At 45.5% G+C, this 20,019-nt stretch overlaps 1 protein-coding gene across 1 annotated transcript in view; it reads right to left on the reverse strand.

Moving 5' to 3' along the window:
* The window catches only part of LOC120045975 (brain-specific angiogenesis inhibitor 1-associated protein 2-like), a 132,839-nt gene that overhangs the window by 22,473 nt on the left and 90,347 nt on the right, over positions 1-20,019 (reverse strand). Inside the window, exons 7-8 of the mRNA XM_038990894.1 lie at positions 19,554-19,781; positions 13,657-13,680 (exon numbers count right to left, since the gene is read on the reverse strand). Coding sequence (XP_038846822.1) covers positions 13,657-13,680; positions 19,554-19,781 — 252 coding nt within the window. The remainder of the gene's footprint in view (positions 1-13,656; positions 13,681-19,553; positions 19,782-20,019) is intronic.

Below are 20,019 nucleotides of genomic sequence, written 5' to 3' on the forward strand. Positions count from 1 at the left end.
TCCTGTTTCAGCATGACAATGCCCCTATGCACAAAGCGAGGTCCATTCAGAAATGGTTTGTCAGGATTGGTTTGGAAGAACTTGACTGGCCTGCACAGAGCCTTGACCTCAACCCCATCGAACACCTTTGGGATGAATTGGAATGCCGACTGCGAGCCAGTCCTAATTGCCAAACATCAGTGCCCGAGCTCACAAATGGCTGAATGGAAGCAAGTCCCCGAAGCAATGTTCCAACATCTAGTGGAGAGCCTTCCCAGAAGAGTGGAGGCTGTTATAGCAGCAAAGGCGGGACCAACTCTATATTAATGCCCATGATTTTGGAATGAGATGTTAGACGAGCAGGTGTCCACATACTTTTGGTCATGTAGTGTATAGTGTAGTGTATTACTGTACCACACACACACAATACACACAATGAACCTACCAGGTACAACTCCAAATCCGTAAACACGGGTACCCTCATAGATGTCATCCTAACTAACTCGCCCTCCAAATACAACTCTGCTGTTTTCAATCAAGATCTCAGCGATCACTGCCTCATTGCCTGCATCCGTAATGGGTCTGCGACCAAACGACCACCCCTCATCACTGTCAAACGCTCCCTAAAACACTTCTGCGAGCAGGGCTTTCTAATCGAACCTGGCCGAGGTATCCTGGAATGACATTGACCTCATCCCGCCAGTAGATGATGCCTGGCTATTCTTTAACCTGTTTGGGCTGCAGGGGCAGTATTGAGTAGCCAGATAAAAGGTTCCCATTTCAAACGGCCTCGTACTCAATTCTTGCTCGTACAATATGCATATTATTATTACTATTGGATAGAAAACACTCTCTAGTTTCTAAAACCGTTTGAATTATATCTGTGAGTCAAACAGAACTCATTTGGCACAAACTTCCTGACCAGGAAGTGGAAAGTCTGAAATCGAGGCTCTGTTCTACTTCCTGCCTATAAATGGGCATGATACGTATTAGTATACATGCACTTCATAGACCTTCCCCTGGATGTCAAGAGGCGGTGAGAGAAGAAATTGAGTGTTTATCTTGGTCTGAAGTGGAATACAAGCTCTTTGTATGACGTGTCCCCCATTTCCTGTTTTCTGGAGAGCGCGAGGAGGTACCTGGATTTGCCTTCTGTTTAGCTGCCGTTATGGACGACCAATATCTCCGGCTTTGATTTTATTTGATACATGTGACCATATCATCGTAAAGTATGTTTTTTCAATATAGTTTAATCAGATTATTGAAATTTTTTCGGGAGTTTTGCCGTGTTCCGTTCTCTGAGTTTGTTGACGATGGAGAGATTCGCGCCACTTGGCTAGTGCGCTTGCTAATTCAAGAGGGAAAGTGGCCGTTCTAAATCCAAACAACGATTGTTCCCGACAAAGGACCCCTTGTCCAACATTCTGATGAAAGATCAGCAAAAGTAAGAAACATTTTATGATGCTATTTCATATATCTGTCGTACATGTGAACTAGTCGTCGGCGCCCAACTTTTGGGTACTCTAGCTATACCGAAGCTGGATGTCGTAATGAAGTTATTTTTTAGAATTCTAACACGGCGATTTCATTAAGAACTAATGGATCTATCATTTCCTATACAACATGTATTTTTTAGTTATGTTTATGAATAGCTATTTGGTCAGAATATGTGTGTCAGAAAAAGTGTCAGAAAAATATCCGGACGTTGTGGGAAATAGTAGCTACGTTAGCACAATGTGTAACCACTGATTTCAGCTCTAAATATGCACATTTTCGAACAAAACATAAGTGTATGTATAACCTGATGTTATAGGACTGTCATCTGATGAAGAATATCAAGGTTAGTCAAAAATTATATATCTTTTACTGGTTTGTCACGATCGCTAACTTTTACTGCTGGGGAAGGGCTTGTGTTTCTGGCTATTGTGGTAAGCTAATATAACGCTATATTGTGTTTTCGCTGTAAAACACTTAATAAATCGGAAATATTGGCTGGAATCACAAGATGCCTGTCTTTCATTTGCTGTACACTATGTATTTTTCAGAAATGTTTTATGATGAGTAATTAGGTATTTGACGTTGGTGTCTGTAATTATTCTGGCTGCTTTCGGTGCAATTTCTGATTGTAGCTGCAATGTAAACTATGATTTATACCTGAAATATGCACATTTTTCGAACAAAACATAGATTTATTGTATAACATGTTATAAGACTGTCATCTGATGAAGTTGTTTCTTGGTTAGTTTGGTTGGTTCTTGGTTAGTTAGGTTGGCTTTGTGCATGCTACCTGTGCTGTGAAAAATGTCTGTCCTTTTTTGTATTTGGTGGTGAGCTAACATAAATATACGTGCTGTTTTCGCTGTAAAACATTTTAAAAATCGGACATGTTGGCTGGATTCACAAGATGTGTACCTTTCATTTGCTGTATTGGACTTGTTAATGTGTGAAAGTTAAATATTTAAAAAAAAATATCTTTTGAATTTCGCGCCCTGCACTTGAGCTGGCTGTTGTCATATTGTGGGTGGCCTCGGGCTGCAGCCATAAGAAGTTAAAAGTGCCTTCCTCACCATCTTAAATAAGCATGCCCCAATCAAAATTTAGAACTAGGAATAGATATAGTTCTTGGTTCACTCCAGACCTGTCTGCCCTTGACCAGCACAAAAATATTCTGTGGCGTTCTGCATTAGTATCTAATAGCCCCCGTGATATGAAACTTTTCAGGGAAGTTAGGAACCAATATACACAGGCAGTTAGGAAAGCTAAGGCTAGAATTTGCAAATTTCAAACAGAAATTTGCATCCTGTAGTACTAACTCAAAAAAGTTCTGGGACACTGTAAAGTCCATGGAGAATAAGAGCACCTCCTCCCAGCTGCCCACTGCACTGAGGCTAGGAAACACTGTCACCACCGATAAATCCACTATAATTGAGAATTTCAATAAGCATTTCTCTACGGCTGGCCCTGCTTTCCACCTGGCTACCCCTACCTCGGTCAACTGCCCGGAACCCTCCACAGCAACCCGCCAAAGCCCCCACCATTTCTCCTTCATCCAAATCCAGATAGCTGATGTTCTGAAAGAGCTGCAAAATCTGGACCCCTACAAATCAGTCGAGCTAGACAATCTGGACCCTCTCTTTCTAAAATGATCTGCCGAAATTGGAAAGCTGCCGCAGTCATCCCCCTTTTCAAAGGGGGTGACACTCTAGACCCAAACTGCTACAGACATATATCTATCCTACCCTGTCTTTCTAAGGTCTTCGAAAGCCAAGTTAACTTCTAGTTCCTCCCAAACCCGGATCCGGGAGCACCCCCATCAGTAAAAAAGCTGACTAGCATAGCCTAGCATAGCGTCACAAGTAAATACTAGCATCTAAATATCATTAAATCACAAGTCCAAGACACCAGATGAAAGATACACATCTTGTGAATCCAGCCATCATTTCTGATTTTTAAAATGTTTTACAGGGAAGACACAATATGTAAATCTATTAGCTAACCACGTTAGCAAAAGACACCACTTTTTTTACTCCACCAGTTTTTTACTCCATCAGTAGCTATCACAAATTCGACCAAATAAAGATATAAATAGCCACTAACCAAGAAACAACTTCATCAGATGACAGTCTGATAACATATTTATTGTATAGCATATGTTTTGTTAGAAAAATGTGCATATTTCAGGTATAAATCATAGTTTACCATTGCAGCCACCATCACAACTCTCACCAAAGCGACTAGAATAACTACAGAGAGCAACGTGTATTACCTAATTACTCATCATAAAACATTTCTTAAAAATACACAGCGTACAGCAATTGAAAGACACAGATCTTGTGAATCCAGACAATATTTCAGATTTTCTAAGTGTTTTACAGCGAAAACACAATATAGCGTTATATTAGCATACCACAATAGCAAACATCACAACAGCATTGATTCAAGCCAAACATAGCGATTACGTATAAACCACCAAAATATATTAATTTTTTCACTAACCTTCTCAGAATTCTTCAGATGACAGTCCTATAACATCATATTACACAATGCATATAGAGTTTGTTCGAAAATGTGCATATTTAGCGGCACAAATCGTGGTTATACAATGAGAAAAGTAGCCAAGCTGCAAAGAAAATGTCAGGAGAAATCTTGGGAAAGGCACCTATTCTAATCGAAAACTATTCATAAACTTGACTAAAAAATACAAGTTGGACAGCAAATTAACTACCTTATGATGTCTTTAACACCTATAACGAATAAAAACATGACCGGAGATATAGAACTACTAAAACGAAAGCGTTTGCAGGACGCCATTGTGATGTCTTCTTGCGCCAGGCGCACCGTTGAAAAGGACGGTACTTCCGTTCCACGGTCTTATATAAGGTCCCAGATTGCGCAATCCACTCCATTCAAATTCTCCCCGCTTACTGACATCTAGAGGAAGACATATGCAGTGCATGTAGCCCGATGGCTTACATGGGGACTTATAAACTGACCTCAGAACAGGGACCTCGATTTCTGAAATCTCACTCCCTGACAGGAAATGTGCTGCAGAATGAGTTCTGTTTCACTCAGAGAAATAATTCAAACGGTTTTAGAAACTAGAGAGTGTTTTCTATCCAATAGTAATAATAATATGCATATTGTACGAGCAAGAATTGAGTACGAGGCAGTTTCATTTGAGAACGATATTTTACAAAGTTGAAACAGCACCCCCTATATTGACAAGAGGTTTAACAAACAGATTACCGACCATTTCGAAACCCACCGTACCTTCTCCGCTATGCAATCTGGTTTCAGAGCTGGTCATGGGTGCACCTCAGCCACGCTCAAGGTCCTAAACGACATCATAACCGCCATCGATAAGAGACATTACTGTGCAGCCGTATTCATCGACCTGGCCAAGGCTTTCGACTCTGTCAATCACCACATTCTTATTGGCAGACTCGACAGCCTTGGTTTCTCAAATGATTGCCTCGCCTGGTTTACCAACTACTTCACTGATAGAGTTCAGTGTGTCAAATTGGAGGACCTGTTGTCCGGACCTCTGGCAGTCTCTATGGGGGTGCCACAGGGTTCAATTCTCGGGCCGACTCTCTTCTCTGTATACATCAATGATGTTGCTCTTGCTGCTGGTGATTCTCTGATACACCTCTACGCAGACGACACCATTCTGTATACATCTGGCCCCTCTTTGGACACTGTGTTAACTAACCTCCAGACGAGCTTCAATGCCATACAACTCTCCTTTCGTGGCCTCCAACTGCTCTTAAACGCAAGTAAAACTAAATGCATGCTATTCAACCGATCACTGCCCGCACCTGCTCGCCCGTCCAGCATCACTACTCTGGACGGCTCTGCCTTAGAACACGTGGACAACTACAAATACCTAGGTGTCTGGTTAGATTGTAAACTCTACTTCCAGACTCACATTAAGCATCTCCAATCCAAAATTAAATCGAGAATCGGCTTCCTATATCGCAAAACAAAGCATCATTCACTCATGCTGCCAAACATACCATCGTAAAACTGGCCATCCTAACGATCCTCGACTTCGGCGATGTCATCTATAAAATAGCCTCCAACACTCTACTCAACAAACTGGATGCAGTCTATCACAGTGCCATCCGTTTTGTCACCAAAACCCCATACACTACCCACCATTGCGACCTGTACACTCTCGTTGGTTGGCCCTCGCTTCATACTCGTCGCCAAACCCACTGGCTACAGGTTATCTACAAGTCTTTGCTAGGTAAACCCCCGCCTTATCTCAGCTCACTGGTCACCATAGCAGCACCCACTTGTAGCCCCGGCTCCAGCAGGTATATCTCACTGGTCACCCCCAAAGCCAATTCCTCCTTTGGTCGTCTTTCCTTCCAGTTCTCTGCTGCCAATGACAGGAACGAACTGCAAAAATCACTGAAGCTGGAGACTCATATCTCCCTCACTAGCTTTAAGCACCAGCTGTCAGAGCAGCTCACAGATCACTGCACCTGTACATAGCCCATCTGTAAATAGCCCATCTATCTACCTACCTCATCCCCATACTGTATTTATTTATTTATCTTGCTCCTTTGCACCCCAGTATCTCCACTTGCACATTCATCTTCTGCACATCTACCATTCCAGTGTTTAATTGCTATACTGTATTTACTTCGCCACCATGGCCTATTTATTGTCTTAACTCCCTTATCTTACTTCATTTGCACTCACTGTATATAGACTTTTTGTTTTCTTTGTTCTACTGTATTATTGACTGTATGTTCTGTTTATTCCATGAGTAACTCTGTGTTGTTGTATGTGTTGAATTGCTATGCTTTATCTTGGCCAGATCGCAGTTGCAAATGAGAACTTGTTCTCAACTAGCCTACCTGGTTAAATAAAGGTGAAATAAAAATAAAATAAAACACACACACACACACACACACACACACACACACACACACACACACACACACACACACACACACACACACACACACACACACACACACACACACACACACACACGCAGGCAGGCATGCATGCACACACACACACGCACACAAACACAACAATAATAATAATTATAATAAGACAGAAATCTGGAGAAGAGGCAGGGTCTTAAAGAGGGCAGGGTGTTAAAGAACCAAAATTAATTGAATATTTCCGTACTGTCCGCTGAGCTCAGCATTGTTAGATCTCTTCCTCTTGAATTTGCAGACGTGTTGCTGTGCGTTTTGTTGCCAACCTTACTTTGCTAGCTGACAACTTTACGTTTTTTTTTTCTTTTTAATTACCGTTTATATTTTTAGTTTTTCCATCACAACTTTTTTCCCTCATTCAACTTTTTCACTCCGGACGCTTTATCTGGACATGGTTCGTCAGCACTTTCAACAGCCGAAGCTAAGTAGTAACATTAACATGATGTCTTCTAATTGCAGTCGCTGTACTCATAATATACAGGAGAACGATCGCCTTATGGCGAGGATAGCTGTGCTGCAAGCCCAGCTTCAGACGCAATCGTTAGGCAAGGGTAATTTCAGTGTAGGAAAGGATGAAACAGCGTCTGTGCCACCAGTAAGTACAGATAGTAACGTTAGTATAAATCCCCCCGCACAGTCCCCGCAGCCGGACAACTTTCTCATGGCTTCTGGAGGGAAATGCTGTAGGAATGCTCAACTGGTGTCGCTCATTCAGCCGACAGAAACTTTCAACCGGTTTTCCCCATTAAGTAGCGAGTCGGAGTCTGAGGCCGAGTCTTCTCTTGTCTCTACTCCTCCCGTTACGGGGTCTGAGACGCCGAAGGCTCCCACCATTAGCTCTGACAAATTGAAAACCCTAGTCATTGGCGACTCCATTACCCGCAGTATTAGACTTAAAACGAATCACCCAGCGATCATACACTGTTTACCAGGGGGCAGGGCTACCGACGTTAAGGCTAATCTGAAGATGGTGCTGGCTAAAGCTAAAACTGGCGAGTGTAGAGTGTATAGAGATATTGTTATCCACGTCGGCACCAACGATGTTAGGATGAAACAGTCAGAGGTCACCAAGCGCAACATAGCTTCAGCGTGTAAATCAGCTAGAAAGATGTGTCGGCATCGAGTAATTGTCTCTGGCCCCCTCCCAGTTAGGGGGAGTGACGAGCTCTACAGCAGAGTCTCACAACTCAATCGCTGGTTGAAAACTGTTTTCTGCCCCTCCCAAAAGATAGAATTTGTAGATAATTGGCCCTCTTTCTGGGACTCACCCACAAACAGGACCAAGCCTGACCTGCTGAGGAGTGACGGACTCCATCCTAGCTGGAGGGGTGCTCTCATCTTATCTACCAACATAGACAGGGCTCTAACTCCTCTAGCTCCACAATGAAATAGGGTGCAGGCCAGGCAGCAGGCTGTTAGCCAACCTGCCATCTTAGTGGAGTCTGCCACTAGCATAGTCAGTGTAGTCAGCTCAGCCATCCCCATTGAGACTGTGTCTGTGCCTCGACCTAGGTTGGGCAAAACTAAACATGGCGGTGTTCGCCTTAGCAATCTCATTAGGATAAAGACCTCCTCCATTCCTGCCATTATTGAAAGAGATCGTGATACCTCACATCTCAAAATAGGGTTACTTAATGTTAGATCCCTCACTTCAAAGGCAGTTATAGTCAATGAACTAATCACTGATCATAATCTTGATGTGATTGGCCTGACTGAAACATGGCTTAAGCCTGATGAATTTACTGTGTTAAATGAGGCCTCACCTCCTGGTTACACTAGTGACCATATCCCCCGTGCATCCCGCAAAGGTGGAGGTGTTGCTAACATTTACGATAGCAAATTTCAATTTACTTCTAGTCATGAAATCTATGCAGCCTACTCAATCACTTTTTATAGCTACTGTTTACAGGCCTCCTGGGCCATATACAGCGTTCCTCTCTGAGTTCCCTGAATTCCTATCGGACCTTGTAGTCATAGCAGATCATATTCTAATTTTTGGTGATTTTAATATTCATATGGAGAAGTCCACAGACCCACTCCAAAAGGCTTTCGGAGCCATCATCGACTCAGTGGGTTTTGTCCAACATGTCTCTGGACCTACTCACTGCCACAGTCATACTCTGGACCTAGTTTTGTCCCATGGAATAAATGTTGTAGATCTTAATGTTTTTCCTCATAATCCTGGACTATCGGACCACCATTTTATTACGTTTGCAATCGCAACAAATAATCTGCTCAGACCCCAACCAAGGAGCATCAAAAGTCGTGCTATAAATTCTCAGACAACACAAAAATTCCTTGATGCCCTTCCAGACTCCTTCTGCCTACCCAAGGACGTCAGAGGACAAAAATCAGTTAGTTACCACCTAACTGAGGAACTCAATTTAACCTTGCGCAATACCCTAGATGCAGTTGCACCCCTAAAAACGAAAAACATTTGTCATAAGAAACTAGCTCCCTGGTATACAGAAAATACCCGAGCTCTGAAGCAAGCTTCCAGAAAATTGGAACGGAAATGGCGCCACACCAAACTGGAAGTCTTCCGACTAGCTTGGAAAGACAGTACCGTGCAGTATCGAAGAGCCCTCACTGCTGCTCGACCATCCTACTTTTCCAACTTAATTGAGGAAAATAAGAACAATCCAAAATTTATTTTTGATACTGTTGCAAAGCTAACTAAAAAGCAGCATTCCCCAAGAGAGGATGGCTTTCACTTCAGCAGTAATAAATTCATGAACTTCTTTGAGGAAAAGATCATGATCATTAGAAAGCAAATTACGGACTCCTCTTTAAATCTGCGTATTCCTCCAGGGCTTAGCTGTCCTGGATCTGCACAGCTCTGCCAGGGCCTGGGATCGGGAGAGACACTTAAGTGTTTTAGTACTATATCTCTTGACACAATGATGAAAATAATCATGGCCTCTAAACCTTCAAGCTGCATACTGGATCCTATTCCAACTAAACTACTGAAAGAGCTGCTTCATGTGCTTGGCCCTCCTATTTTGAACATAATAAACGGCTCTCTATCCACCGCATGTGTACCAAACTCACTAAAAGTGGCAGTAATAAAGCCTCTCTTGAAAAAGCCAAACCTTGACCCGGAAAATATAAAAAACTATCGGCCTATATCGAATCTTCCATTCCTGTCAAAATTTTTAGAAAAAGCTGTTGCGCAGCAACTCACTGCCTTCCTGAAGACAAACAATGTATACGAAATGCTTCAGTCTGGTTTTAGACCCCATCATAGCACTGAGACTGCTCTTGTGAAGGTGGTAAATTACCTTTTAATGGCGTCAGACCGAGGCTCTGCATCTGTCCTCGTGCTACTAGACCTTAGTGCTGCCTTTGACACCATCGATCACCACATTCTTTTGGAGAGACTGGAAACCCAAATTGGTCTACACGGACAAGTTCTGGCCTGGTTTAGATCTTATCTGTCGGAAAGATATCAGTTTGTCTCTGTGAATGGTTTGTCCTCTGACAAATCAACTGTACATTTCGGTGTTCCTCAAGGTTCCATTTTAGGACCACTATTGTTTGCACTATATATTTTACCTCTTGGGGATGTTATTCGAAAACATAATGTTAACTTTCACTGCTATGCGGATGACACACAGCTGTACATTTCAATGAAACATGGTGAAGCCCCAAAATTGCCCTCGCTGGAAGCCTCTGTTTCAGACATAAGGAAGTGGATGGCTGAAAACTTTCTACTTTTAAACTCGGACAAAACAGAGATGCTTGTTCTAGGTCCCAAGAAACAAAGAGATCTTCTGTTAAATCTGACAATTAATCTTGATGGTTGTAAAGTCGTCTCAAATAAAACTGTGAAGGACCTCGGCGTTACTCTTGACCCTGATCTCTCTTTTGACGAACATATCAAGACTGTTTCAAGGACAGCTTTTTTCCATCTACGTAACATTGCAAAAATCAGAAATTTTCTGTCCAAAAATGATGCAGAAAAATTAATCCATGCATTTGTTACTTCTAGGTTAGACTACTGCAATGCTCTACTTTCCGGCTACCCGGATAAAGCACTAAATAAACTTCAGTTAGTGCTAAATACGGCTGCTAGAATCCTGACTAGAACCAAGAAATGTGATCATATTACTCCAGTGCTAGCTTCCCTACACTGGCTTCCTGTTAAGGCAAGGGCTGATTTCAAGGTTTTACTGTTAACCTATAAAGCGTTACATGGGCTTGCTCCTACCTATCTTTCCGAGTTGGTCCTGCCGTACATACCTACACGTACGCTACGGTCACAAGACGCAGGCCTCCTAATTGTCCCTAGAATTTCTAAGCAAACAGCTGGAGGCAGGGCTTTCTCCTATAGATCTCCATTTTTATTGAACGGTCTGCCTACCCATGTGAGAGACGCAGACTCGGTCTCAACCTTTAAGTCTTTACTGAAGACTTATCTCTTCAGTAGGTCATATGATTGAGTGTAGTCTGGCCCAGGAGTGTGAAGGTGAACGGAAAGGCTCTGGAGCAACGAACCGCCCTTGCTGTCTCTGCCTGACCGGTTCCCCTCTCTCCACTGGGATTCTCTGCCTCTAACCATATTACAGGGGCTGAGTCACTGGCTTACTGGTGCTCTTTCATGCCGTCCCTAGGAGGGGTGCGTCACTTGAGTGGGTTGAGTTACTGACGTGATCTTCCTGTCTGGGTTGGCGCCCCCCCCTTGGTTTGTGCTGTGGTGGAGATCTTTGTGGGCTGTACTCGGCCTTGTCTCAGGATTGTAAGTTGGTGGTTGAAGATATCCCTCTAGTGGTGCGGGGGCTGTGCTTTGGCAAAGTGGGTGGGGTTATATCCTTCCTGTTTGGCCCTGTCCGGGGGTATCATCGGATGGGGCCACAGTGTCTCCTGACCCCTCCTGTCTCAGCCTCCAGTATTTATGCTGCAGTAGTTTATGTGTCGGGGGGCTAGGGTCAGTTGGTTATATCTGGAGTACTTCTCCTGTCTTATCCAGTGTCCTGTGTGAATTTAAGTATGCTCTCTCTAATTCTCTCCTTCTCTCTCTCGGAGAACCTGAGCCCTAGGACCATACGTCAGGACTACCGGGCATGATGACTCCTTGCTGTCCCCAGTCCACCTGGCCTTGCTGCTGTTCCAGTTTCAACTGTTCTGCCTGCGGTTATGGAACCCCTACCTATCCCAGACCTGCTGCTTTCAACTCTTAATGATCGGCTATGAAAAGCCAACTGACATTTATTCCTGATTATTATTTGACCATGCTTGTCATTTATGAACATTTTGAAAATCTTGGCTCTCTCTAATTCTCTCCTTCTCTCTTTCTTTCTCTCTCTCGGAGGACCTGAGCCCTAGGACCATACGTCAGGACTACCGGGCATGATGACTCCTTGCTGTCCCCAGTCCACCTGGCCTTGCTGCTATTCCAGTTTCAACTGTTCTGCCTGCGGTTATGGAACCCCTACCTGTCCCAGACCTGCTGTTTTCAACTCTTAATGATCGGCTATGAAAAGCCAACTGACATTTATTCCTGATTATTATTTGACCATACTTGTCACTTATGAACATCTTGGCCATGTTCTGTTATAATCTCCACCCGGCACAGCCAGAAGAGGACTGGCCACCCCTCATAGCCTGGTTCCTCTCTAGGTTTCTTCCTAGGTTTTGGCCTTTCTAGGGAGTTTTTCCTAGTCACCGTGCTTCTACACCTGCATTGCTTGCTGTTTGGGGTTTTAGGCTGGGTTTCTGTACAGCACTTCGAGATATTAGCTGATGTACGAAGGGCTATATACAATAAACTTGATTTGATTTGATTTGGCCCAACAGCCCCAAGAAACATGTTTCTGTTTCTTCCTACTGGCAACATTTTAATTAGCATGCGGCACTAACAACTTTATTTGCATCAGCAAATGTTTGTTTTTGTGTGTGTGTGTGTGTGTGCGTGTGAGTGTGCGTGTGTGTCAAAAGGGGTTCTGTGTTCTGAAGGAGAGGCTCTGAGAGATTCCGTAATGGAATCCCAACATCCTGGGGCATCGCTAGGCAACAGACTCAACAAGCTCTCACAGTCTCATAGCAGAATTAGACGTTCAGCCATGTTCTCCACACGTCAAATTTCGAAGTTGCTCCAAATGTCAAATTTAGAAGTTAAGGGTTAAGGGGTTAGTCACTCATTACAAATGGTTAAGGTAAGGGTTAAGGTTTGGGGTAGAGTTAAAACATTACATTCAGTCACTCATTACAAAGGGTTAAGGTACTAATCAAATCCAATTGTATTGGTCACATACACATATTTAGCAGATGTTATTGTGGGTGTAGCGAAATACTTGTGTTTCTAGCTCCAACAGTGCAGTAGTATCTAACAGTGCAGTAGTATCTAAAAACGGTTCACAACAATACACACAAAGCTATCAGTAAAACAATGGAATTAAGAAATATATAAATATTAGATTGAGCAATGTCAGAGTGGCATTGACTAAAATATAGTAGAATATAGTACAGTATGTACATATGAGATAAGTAAAGCAGTATGTAAACATTATTAAAGTGACTAGTGTCCATTATTAAAGTGGTCAGTGATTCCATGTCTATGTATATAGGGCAGCAGCCTCTAAGGTTCAGGGTTGCGTAACTGGGTAGAAGCTGGCTAGTGATGGCTATTTAACAGTCTGATGGCCTTAAGATTGAAAAACAGCATCTGTCTCTCGGTCCCAGCTTTGATGCACCTGTACTAACCTCACTCTCTGGATGATAGCGGGATGAACAGGCCGTGGCTCGGGTGGTTGATGTCCTTGATGATATTTTCGGCCTCCCTGTGACAACAGGTGCTGTAGGTGTCCTGGATGGCAGGTAGTTTGCCCCCGCTGATGCGTTGGGCAGACCGCACCACCCTCTGGAGAACACTGCAGTTGCGGGCGGTGCAGTTGCCGTACCAGGCGGTGATACAGCCTGACAGGATGCTCTTAATTGTGCATCTGTAAACGTTTGTGAGGGTTTTAGGGGCGAAGCCACATTTTTTCAGTCTCCTGAGGATGAAGAGGTGCTGTTGTGTTTTCTTCACCACACTATCTGTGTGGGTGGACCATTTCAGAATATCAGTGATGTGTACGCCGAGGGATTTGAAGCTTTTCAACTTCACTGCGGTCCCATCGATGTGGATAGGGGCGTGCTCCCTCTGCAGTTTCCTGTAGTCAACAAGCAGCTACTTTATTTTGTTGACGTTGAGTGAGAGGTTATTTCCTGGCACCACTCTCCCAGGGCCCTCACCTCCTCCCTGTAGGCTGTCTCGTCATTGTTGGTAATCAGGCCCACTACTGTTGTGTCGTCTGCAAACTTGATGATTGAGTTGGAGGCCTGTGTGGCCACGCAGTCATGGGTGAACAGGGAGTACAGGAGGGGGCTGAGCATGTACCCTTGTGGGGCCCCAGTGTTGCGGATCAGCGAAGTGAAGATGTTGTTTCCTACCTTCACCACTTGGGCGCAGCCCGTCAGGAAGTCCAGGACCCAGTTGCACAGGTCGGGGGTCAGACCCAGGTACCCGAACATAATGATGAGCTTGGGGTACTATGGTGTTGAATGCTGAGCTATAGTTAATGAATAGCATTCTTACATAGGTATTCCTCTTGTCCAGATGGGATAGGGCAGTTTGCAGTGCGATGGCGATTGCATCGTCTGTGGATCTATTGGGGCGGTAAGAAAATTGAAGTGGGTCTAGGGCAGGAGTGGGCAACTCCAGTCCGCAGGGGCCTGATTGGTGTCACACTTTTTCTCCATCACTAGCAAACACAGCTGATTAATCAAATTGCATTCTAAATTGTAGATCATGATTAGGTGATTATTGGAGTCAGGTGTGTTTGCTGGAGCTGGGGCAAAACTATGACACCAATCAGGCCCTTGAGGACTGGAATTGCCCATCCCTGGTCTAGGGTGTCAGGTAAGGTAGAGGTGATATAATCCTTAACTAGCCTCTCAAAGCACTTCATGATGACAGAAGTGAGTGCTACGGGGAGATAGTCATTTAGTTCAGTTACCTTTGCTTTTTTGGGTACAGGAACAATTGTGGACATCTTGAAAGCAAGTGGGGACAGCAGACTGGGATAGGGAGAGATTGAATATGTCTGTAAACACTCCAGCCAGCTGGTCTGCGCATGCTCTGAGGACGCGGGTAGGGATGCTGTCTGGGCCAGCAGTCTTGTGAGGGTTAACACGCTTAAATGTCTTACGTCGGCCACGGAGAAGGAGAGCCCACAGTCCTTGGTAGTGGGCCGCGTCGGTGGCACTGTGTTATCCACAAAGTGGGCGAAGGTGTTTAGCTTGTCCGGGAGCAAGACGTCGTTGTGCGCTACGTGGCTGGTTTTCCCTTTGTAGTCCGTGATTGTCTGTAGACCTTGACACATATGTCTCTGTACTGACATTTTGCCTGTTTGTCTTATGTAGGGAATAACTACACTGTTTGTATTTGGGTCTTTGGGTTCGGCCTCTCTGTTTTTATGCCTAGATGGAAATAATAGCTAGCCAGCTAGCCAACTTCTACCGAATAGCAGCACTGTAGAAACTATTACATTACAACAGAACGACTTGATTAGTGTAGTGTTAGCTAGCTACATAGTTGTCTTTGCTGTCTTTGTATCTAAGATAATTGTGTAGTTTAGAGTAATTATCGAGGTTAGCTAGCCAGCTATTTTCGTCCGCCGCGCCGCGCCACCGTTCTCCTACCTAGTCAACAACTGCTAGCTAGCTAGTCAACTTCTACCGACTAGCAGCACTGTAGAAACTAATACATTACAACGGAACGATTTGATTAGTGTAGTGTTAGCTAGCTACATAGTTGTCTTTGCTGTCTTTGTATCTAAGATAATTGTGTAGTTTAGAGTAATTATCGAGGTTAGCTAGCCAGCTACACTTTCAAACAAAGTCAACAACGCAGCCACTGCTAGCTAGCCTACTTCACCAGCCAGCAGTACTGTATCATTTTAATCATTTTAGTCAATAAGATTTTTGCAACGTAAGCTTAACTTTCTGAACATTCGAGACGTGTAGTCCACTTGTCATTCCAATCTCCTTTGCATTAGCGTAGCCTCTTCTGTAGCCTGTCAACTATGTGTCTGTCTATCCCTGTTCTCTCCTCTCTGCACAGACCATACAAACGCTTCACACCGCGTGGCCGCTGCCACTCTAACCTGGTGGTCCCAGCGCGCACGACCCACGTGGAGTTCCAGGTCTCCGGCAGCCTCTGGAACTGCCGATCTGCGGCCAACAAGGCAGAGTTCATCTCAGCCTATGCTTCCCTCCAGTCCCTCGACTTCTTGGCACTGACGGAAACATGGATTACCACAGATAACACTGCTACTCCTACTGCTCTCTCCTCGTCTGCCCACGTGTTCTCGCACACCCCGAGAGCTTCTGGTCAGCGGGGTGGTGGCACTGGGATCCTCATCTCTCCCAAGTGGACATTCTCTCTTTCTCCCCTGACCCATCTGTCTATCGCCTCCTTTGAATTCCATGCTGTCACAGTTACCAGCCCTTTCAAGCTTAACATCCTTATCATTTATCGCCCTCCAGGTTCCCTTGGAGAGTTCATCAATGAGCTTGACGCCTTGATAAGTTCCTTTCCTGAGGATGGCTCACCTCTCACAGTTCTGGGTGACTTTAACCTCCCCACGTCTACCTTTGACTCATTCCTCTCTGCCTCCTTCTTTCCACTCCTCTCCTCTTTTGACCTCACCCTCTCACCTTCCCCCCCTACTCACAAGGCAGGCAATACGCTTGACCTCATCTTTACTAGATGCTGTTCTTCCACTAATCTCATTGCAACTCCCCTCCAAGTCTCCGACCACTACCTTGTATCCTTTTCCCTCTCGCTCTCATCCAACACTTCCCACTCTGCCCCTACTCGGATGGTATCGCGCCGTCCCAACCTTCGCTCTCTCTCCCCCGCTACTCTCTCCTCTTCCATCCTATCATCTCTTCCCTCTGCTCAAACCTTCTCCAACCTATCTCCTGATTCTGCCTCCTCAACCCTCCTCTCCTCCCTTTCTGCATCCTTTGACTCTCTATGTCCCCTATCCTCCAGGCCGGCTCGGTCCTCCCCTCCTGCTCCGTGGCTCGACGACTCATTGCGAGCTCACAGAACAGGGCTCCGGGCAGCCGAGCGGAAATGGAGGAAAACTCGCCTCCCTGCGGACCTGGCATCCTTTCACTCCCTCCTCTCTACATTTTCCTCTTCTGTCTCTGCTGCTAAAGCCACTTTCTACCACTCTAAATTCCAAGCATCTGCCTCTAACCCTAGGAAGCTCTTTGCCACCTTCTCCTCCCTCCTGAATCCTCCTCCCCCTCCCCCCCTCCACCCTCTCTGCGGATGACTTCGTCAACCATTTTGAAAAGAAGGTCGACGACATCCGATCCTCGTTTGCTAAGTCAAACGACACCGCTGGTTCTGCTCACACTGCCCTACCCTGTGCTTTGACCTCTTTCTCCCCTCTCTCTCCAGATGAAATCTCGCGTCTTGTGACGGCCGGCCGCCCAACAACCTGCCCGCTTGACCCTATCCCCTCCTCTCTTCTCCAGACCATTTCCGGAGACCTTCTCACTTACCTCACCTCGCTCATCAACTCATCCTTGACCACTGGCTACGTCCCTTCCGTCTTCAAGAGAGCGAGAGTTGCATCCCTTCTGAAAAAACCTACACTCGATCCCTCCGATGTCAACAACTACAGACCAGTATCCCATCTTTCTTTTCTCTCCAAAACTCTTGAACGTGCCGTCCTTGGCCAGCTCTCCTGCTATCTCTCTCAGAATGACCTTCTTGATCCAAATCAGTCAGGTTTCAAGACTAGTCATTCAACTGAGACTGCTCTTCTCTGTGTCACGGAGGCGCTCCGCACTGCTAAAGCTAACTCTCTCTCCTCTGCTCTCATCCTTCTAGACCTATCGGCTGCCTTTGATACTGTGAACCATCAGATCCTCCTCTCCACCCTCTCCGAGTTGGGCATCTCCGGCGCGGCCCACGCTTGGATTGCATCCTACCTGACAGGTCGCTCCTACCAGGTGGCGTGGCGAGAATCTGTCTCCGCACCACGTGCTCTCACCACTGGTGTCCCCCAGGGCTCTGTTCTAGGCCCTCTCCTATTCTCGCTATACACCAAGTCACTTGGCTCTGTCATATCCTCACATGGTCTCTCCTATCATTGCTATGCAGACGACACACAATTAATCTTCTCCTTTCCCCCTTCTGATAACCAGGTGGCGAATCGCATCTCTGCATGTCTGGCAGACATATCAGTGTGGATGACGGATCACCACCTCAAGCTGAACCTCGGCAAGACGGTGCTGCTCTTCCTCCCGGGGAAGGACTGCCCGTTCCATGATCTCGCCATCACGGTTGACAACTCCATTGTGTCCTCCTCCCAGAGTGCTAAGAACCTTGGCGTGATCCTGGACAACACCCTGTCGTTCTCAACTAACATCAAGGCGGTGACCCGTTCCTGTAGGTTCATGCTCTACAACATTCGCAGAGTACGACCCTGCCTCACACAGGAAGCGGCGCAGGTCCTAATCCAGGCACTTGTCATCTCCCGTCTGGATTACTGCAACTCGCTGTTGGCTGGGCTCCCTGCCTGTGCCATTAAACCCCTACAACTCATCCAGAACGCCGCAGCCCGTCTGGTGTTCAACCTTCCCAAGTTCTCTCAAGTCACCCCGCTCCTCCGCTCTCTCCACTGGCTTCCAGTTGAAGCTCGCATCCGCTACAAGACCATGGTGCTTGCCTACGGAGCTGTGAGGGGAACGGCACCTCCGTACCTTCAGGCTCTGATCAGGCCCTACACCCAAACAAGGGCACTGCGTTCATCCACCTCTGGCCTGCTCGCCTCCCTACCTCTGAGGAAGTACAGTTCCCGCTCAGCCCAGTCAAAACTGTTCGCTGCTCTGGCACCCCAATGGTGGAACAAACTCCCTCACGACGCCAGGTCAGCGGAGTCAATCACCACCTTCCGGAGACACCTGAAACCCCACCTCTTTAAGGAATACCTAGGATAGGATAAAGTAATCCTTCTAACCCCCCCCCCCCCCCTTAAAAGATTTAGATGCACTATTGTAAAGTGGTTGTTCCACTGGATATCATAAGGTGAATGCACCAATTTGTAAGTCGCTCTGGATAAGAGCATCTGCTAAATGACTTAAATGTAAATGTATTTGGCCATATTCCCAGTCACCTTGCCATGGTTAAATGTGGTGGTTTTCCCTTTCAGTTTTGCAAGGTTTGGGATAGGTTTAAAACATTACTTTCAGGCACTCATTACAAAGGGTTAAGAAAAGGGTTAAGGTTTGGGATATGGATAAAACCAAAAATTTAAAAAACAGTGTCCACTACTGGGATCAAACACGTAAGATAATGATCCAGAGTCATGGGATTACGCCCATCCACGACACCCTAGCCTACTGGATGGTAATAGTGCTCACTGTTGCCCCTAGTGGACAGTTTGGAAGGCATTTCCTGATGTCCTCAGGACATGAATAGTTTCGACCTCAATCTTGAACGAGCTAGCTGACAGAATAGCTGGTGGTGTTAATTTAATTAGGGTTCGTCGTTAGAGCTGCAGCCCACAAACCTGCTGTGTGCTTCAAGACTCAAGAATACCCGCTCAATCACTGATGCAACACACTGATACAGAGGTTCGTACACAAACACAGGCACTCACACAAAGCTCTTCGAAGCTTCATAATCAAAAACACAATTAGTGATGATGAGCAACAATTGATGCCTGTGGCACTCGATTAGCTGAATGTTTCTCCACACCAATTGGGCTGAAAAACCATAGCAGCTCTATGTAGATGTAGGATCTTCATTTCAGCCACTTTGTTACAGCAGGAAAATAATCCTGCAGCAACAGGAAATGTGAATTATTATGTGAAATATAATGAATGGAAAAATCTTGTAGGGGTTGATACATTTTTCGTTAGGGTAAACCAAGTCTGCCATTTTAAAGTGGAAATGACAAACTTTAGAAGCCCTTTTAAACCTTGAATACTCTTCAAGTTTGCATTTCCTGCTGTGCATTCTCAATGATCAAAATAGATCCTACATCTGTAGCTGTACCATAGTAATAGCATAGTAACATCTTAGTAACAGTGACCCACCTGTTGGGCCATTAGTGCAGCCAGCTCGGTGGGTACAGGCAGAGGCTTGGCCCCGGGGATAGGGTCAGAGATGAGCAGGTTGCCCTTGGAGCCATGGTGAGTGTGGGAGCCGGACCCCAGGGTACCCCCTGCAGAGGTCATCTGCTGAGCCAGGAGCATGGCACGGTCAGGCAGCTTGGTAGGGTCAGCACACGCCTGCTGCCATGCTGGGATCTTTTGGGCTAGAAGGTCCTTACCCTGGAGAAGAGCGGTAAATAAAGACAGAGGGAGAGAAAGGTGAGACATTGTGTAGGGGTGAGATAGGTGAATATAGAGATGTTCTGGTGATGGAAGAGGAGTGATTAACAAGGTGTTCCTTTGAACCCGCTCAAAAGGTAAGTGATGTGAGGTATGTGTGTATTTAAGGAGGAGAGAAAGAGAGGAAGAAGGAGAGCGAGAGAGAGAGAGAAAGAGAGAGAGAGCTTCACCTCACACC

This window comes from Salvelinus namaycush, chromosome 4, assembly GCF_016432855.1.
Source record: "Salvelinus namaycush isolate Seneca chromosome 4, SaNama_1.0, whole genome shotgun sequence".
NCBI lineage: Eukaryota > Metazoa > Chordata > Actinopteri > Salmoniformes > Salmonidae > Salvelinus > Salvelinus namaycush.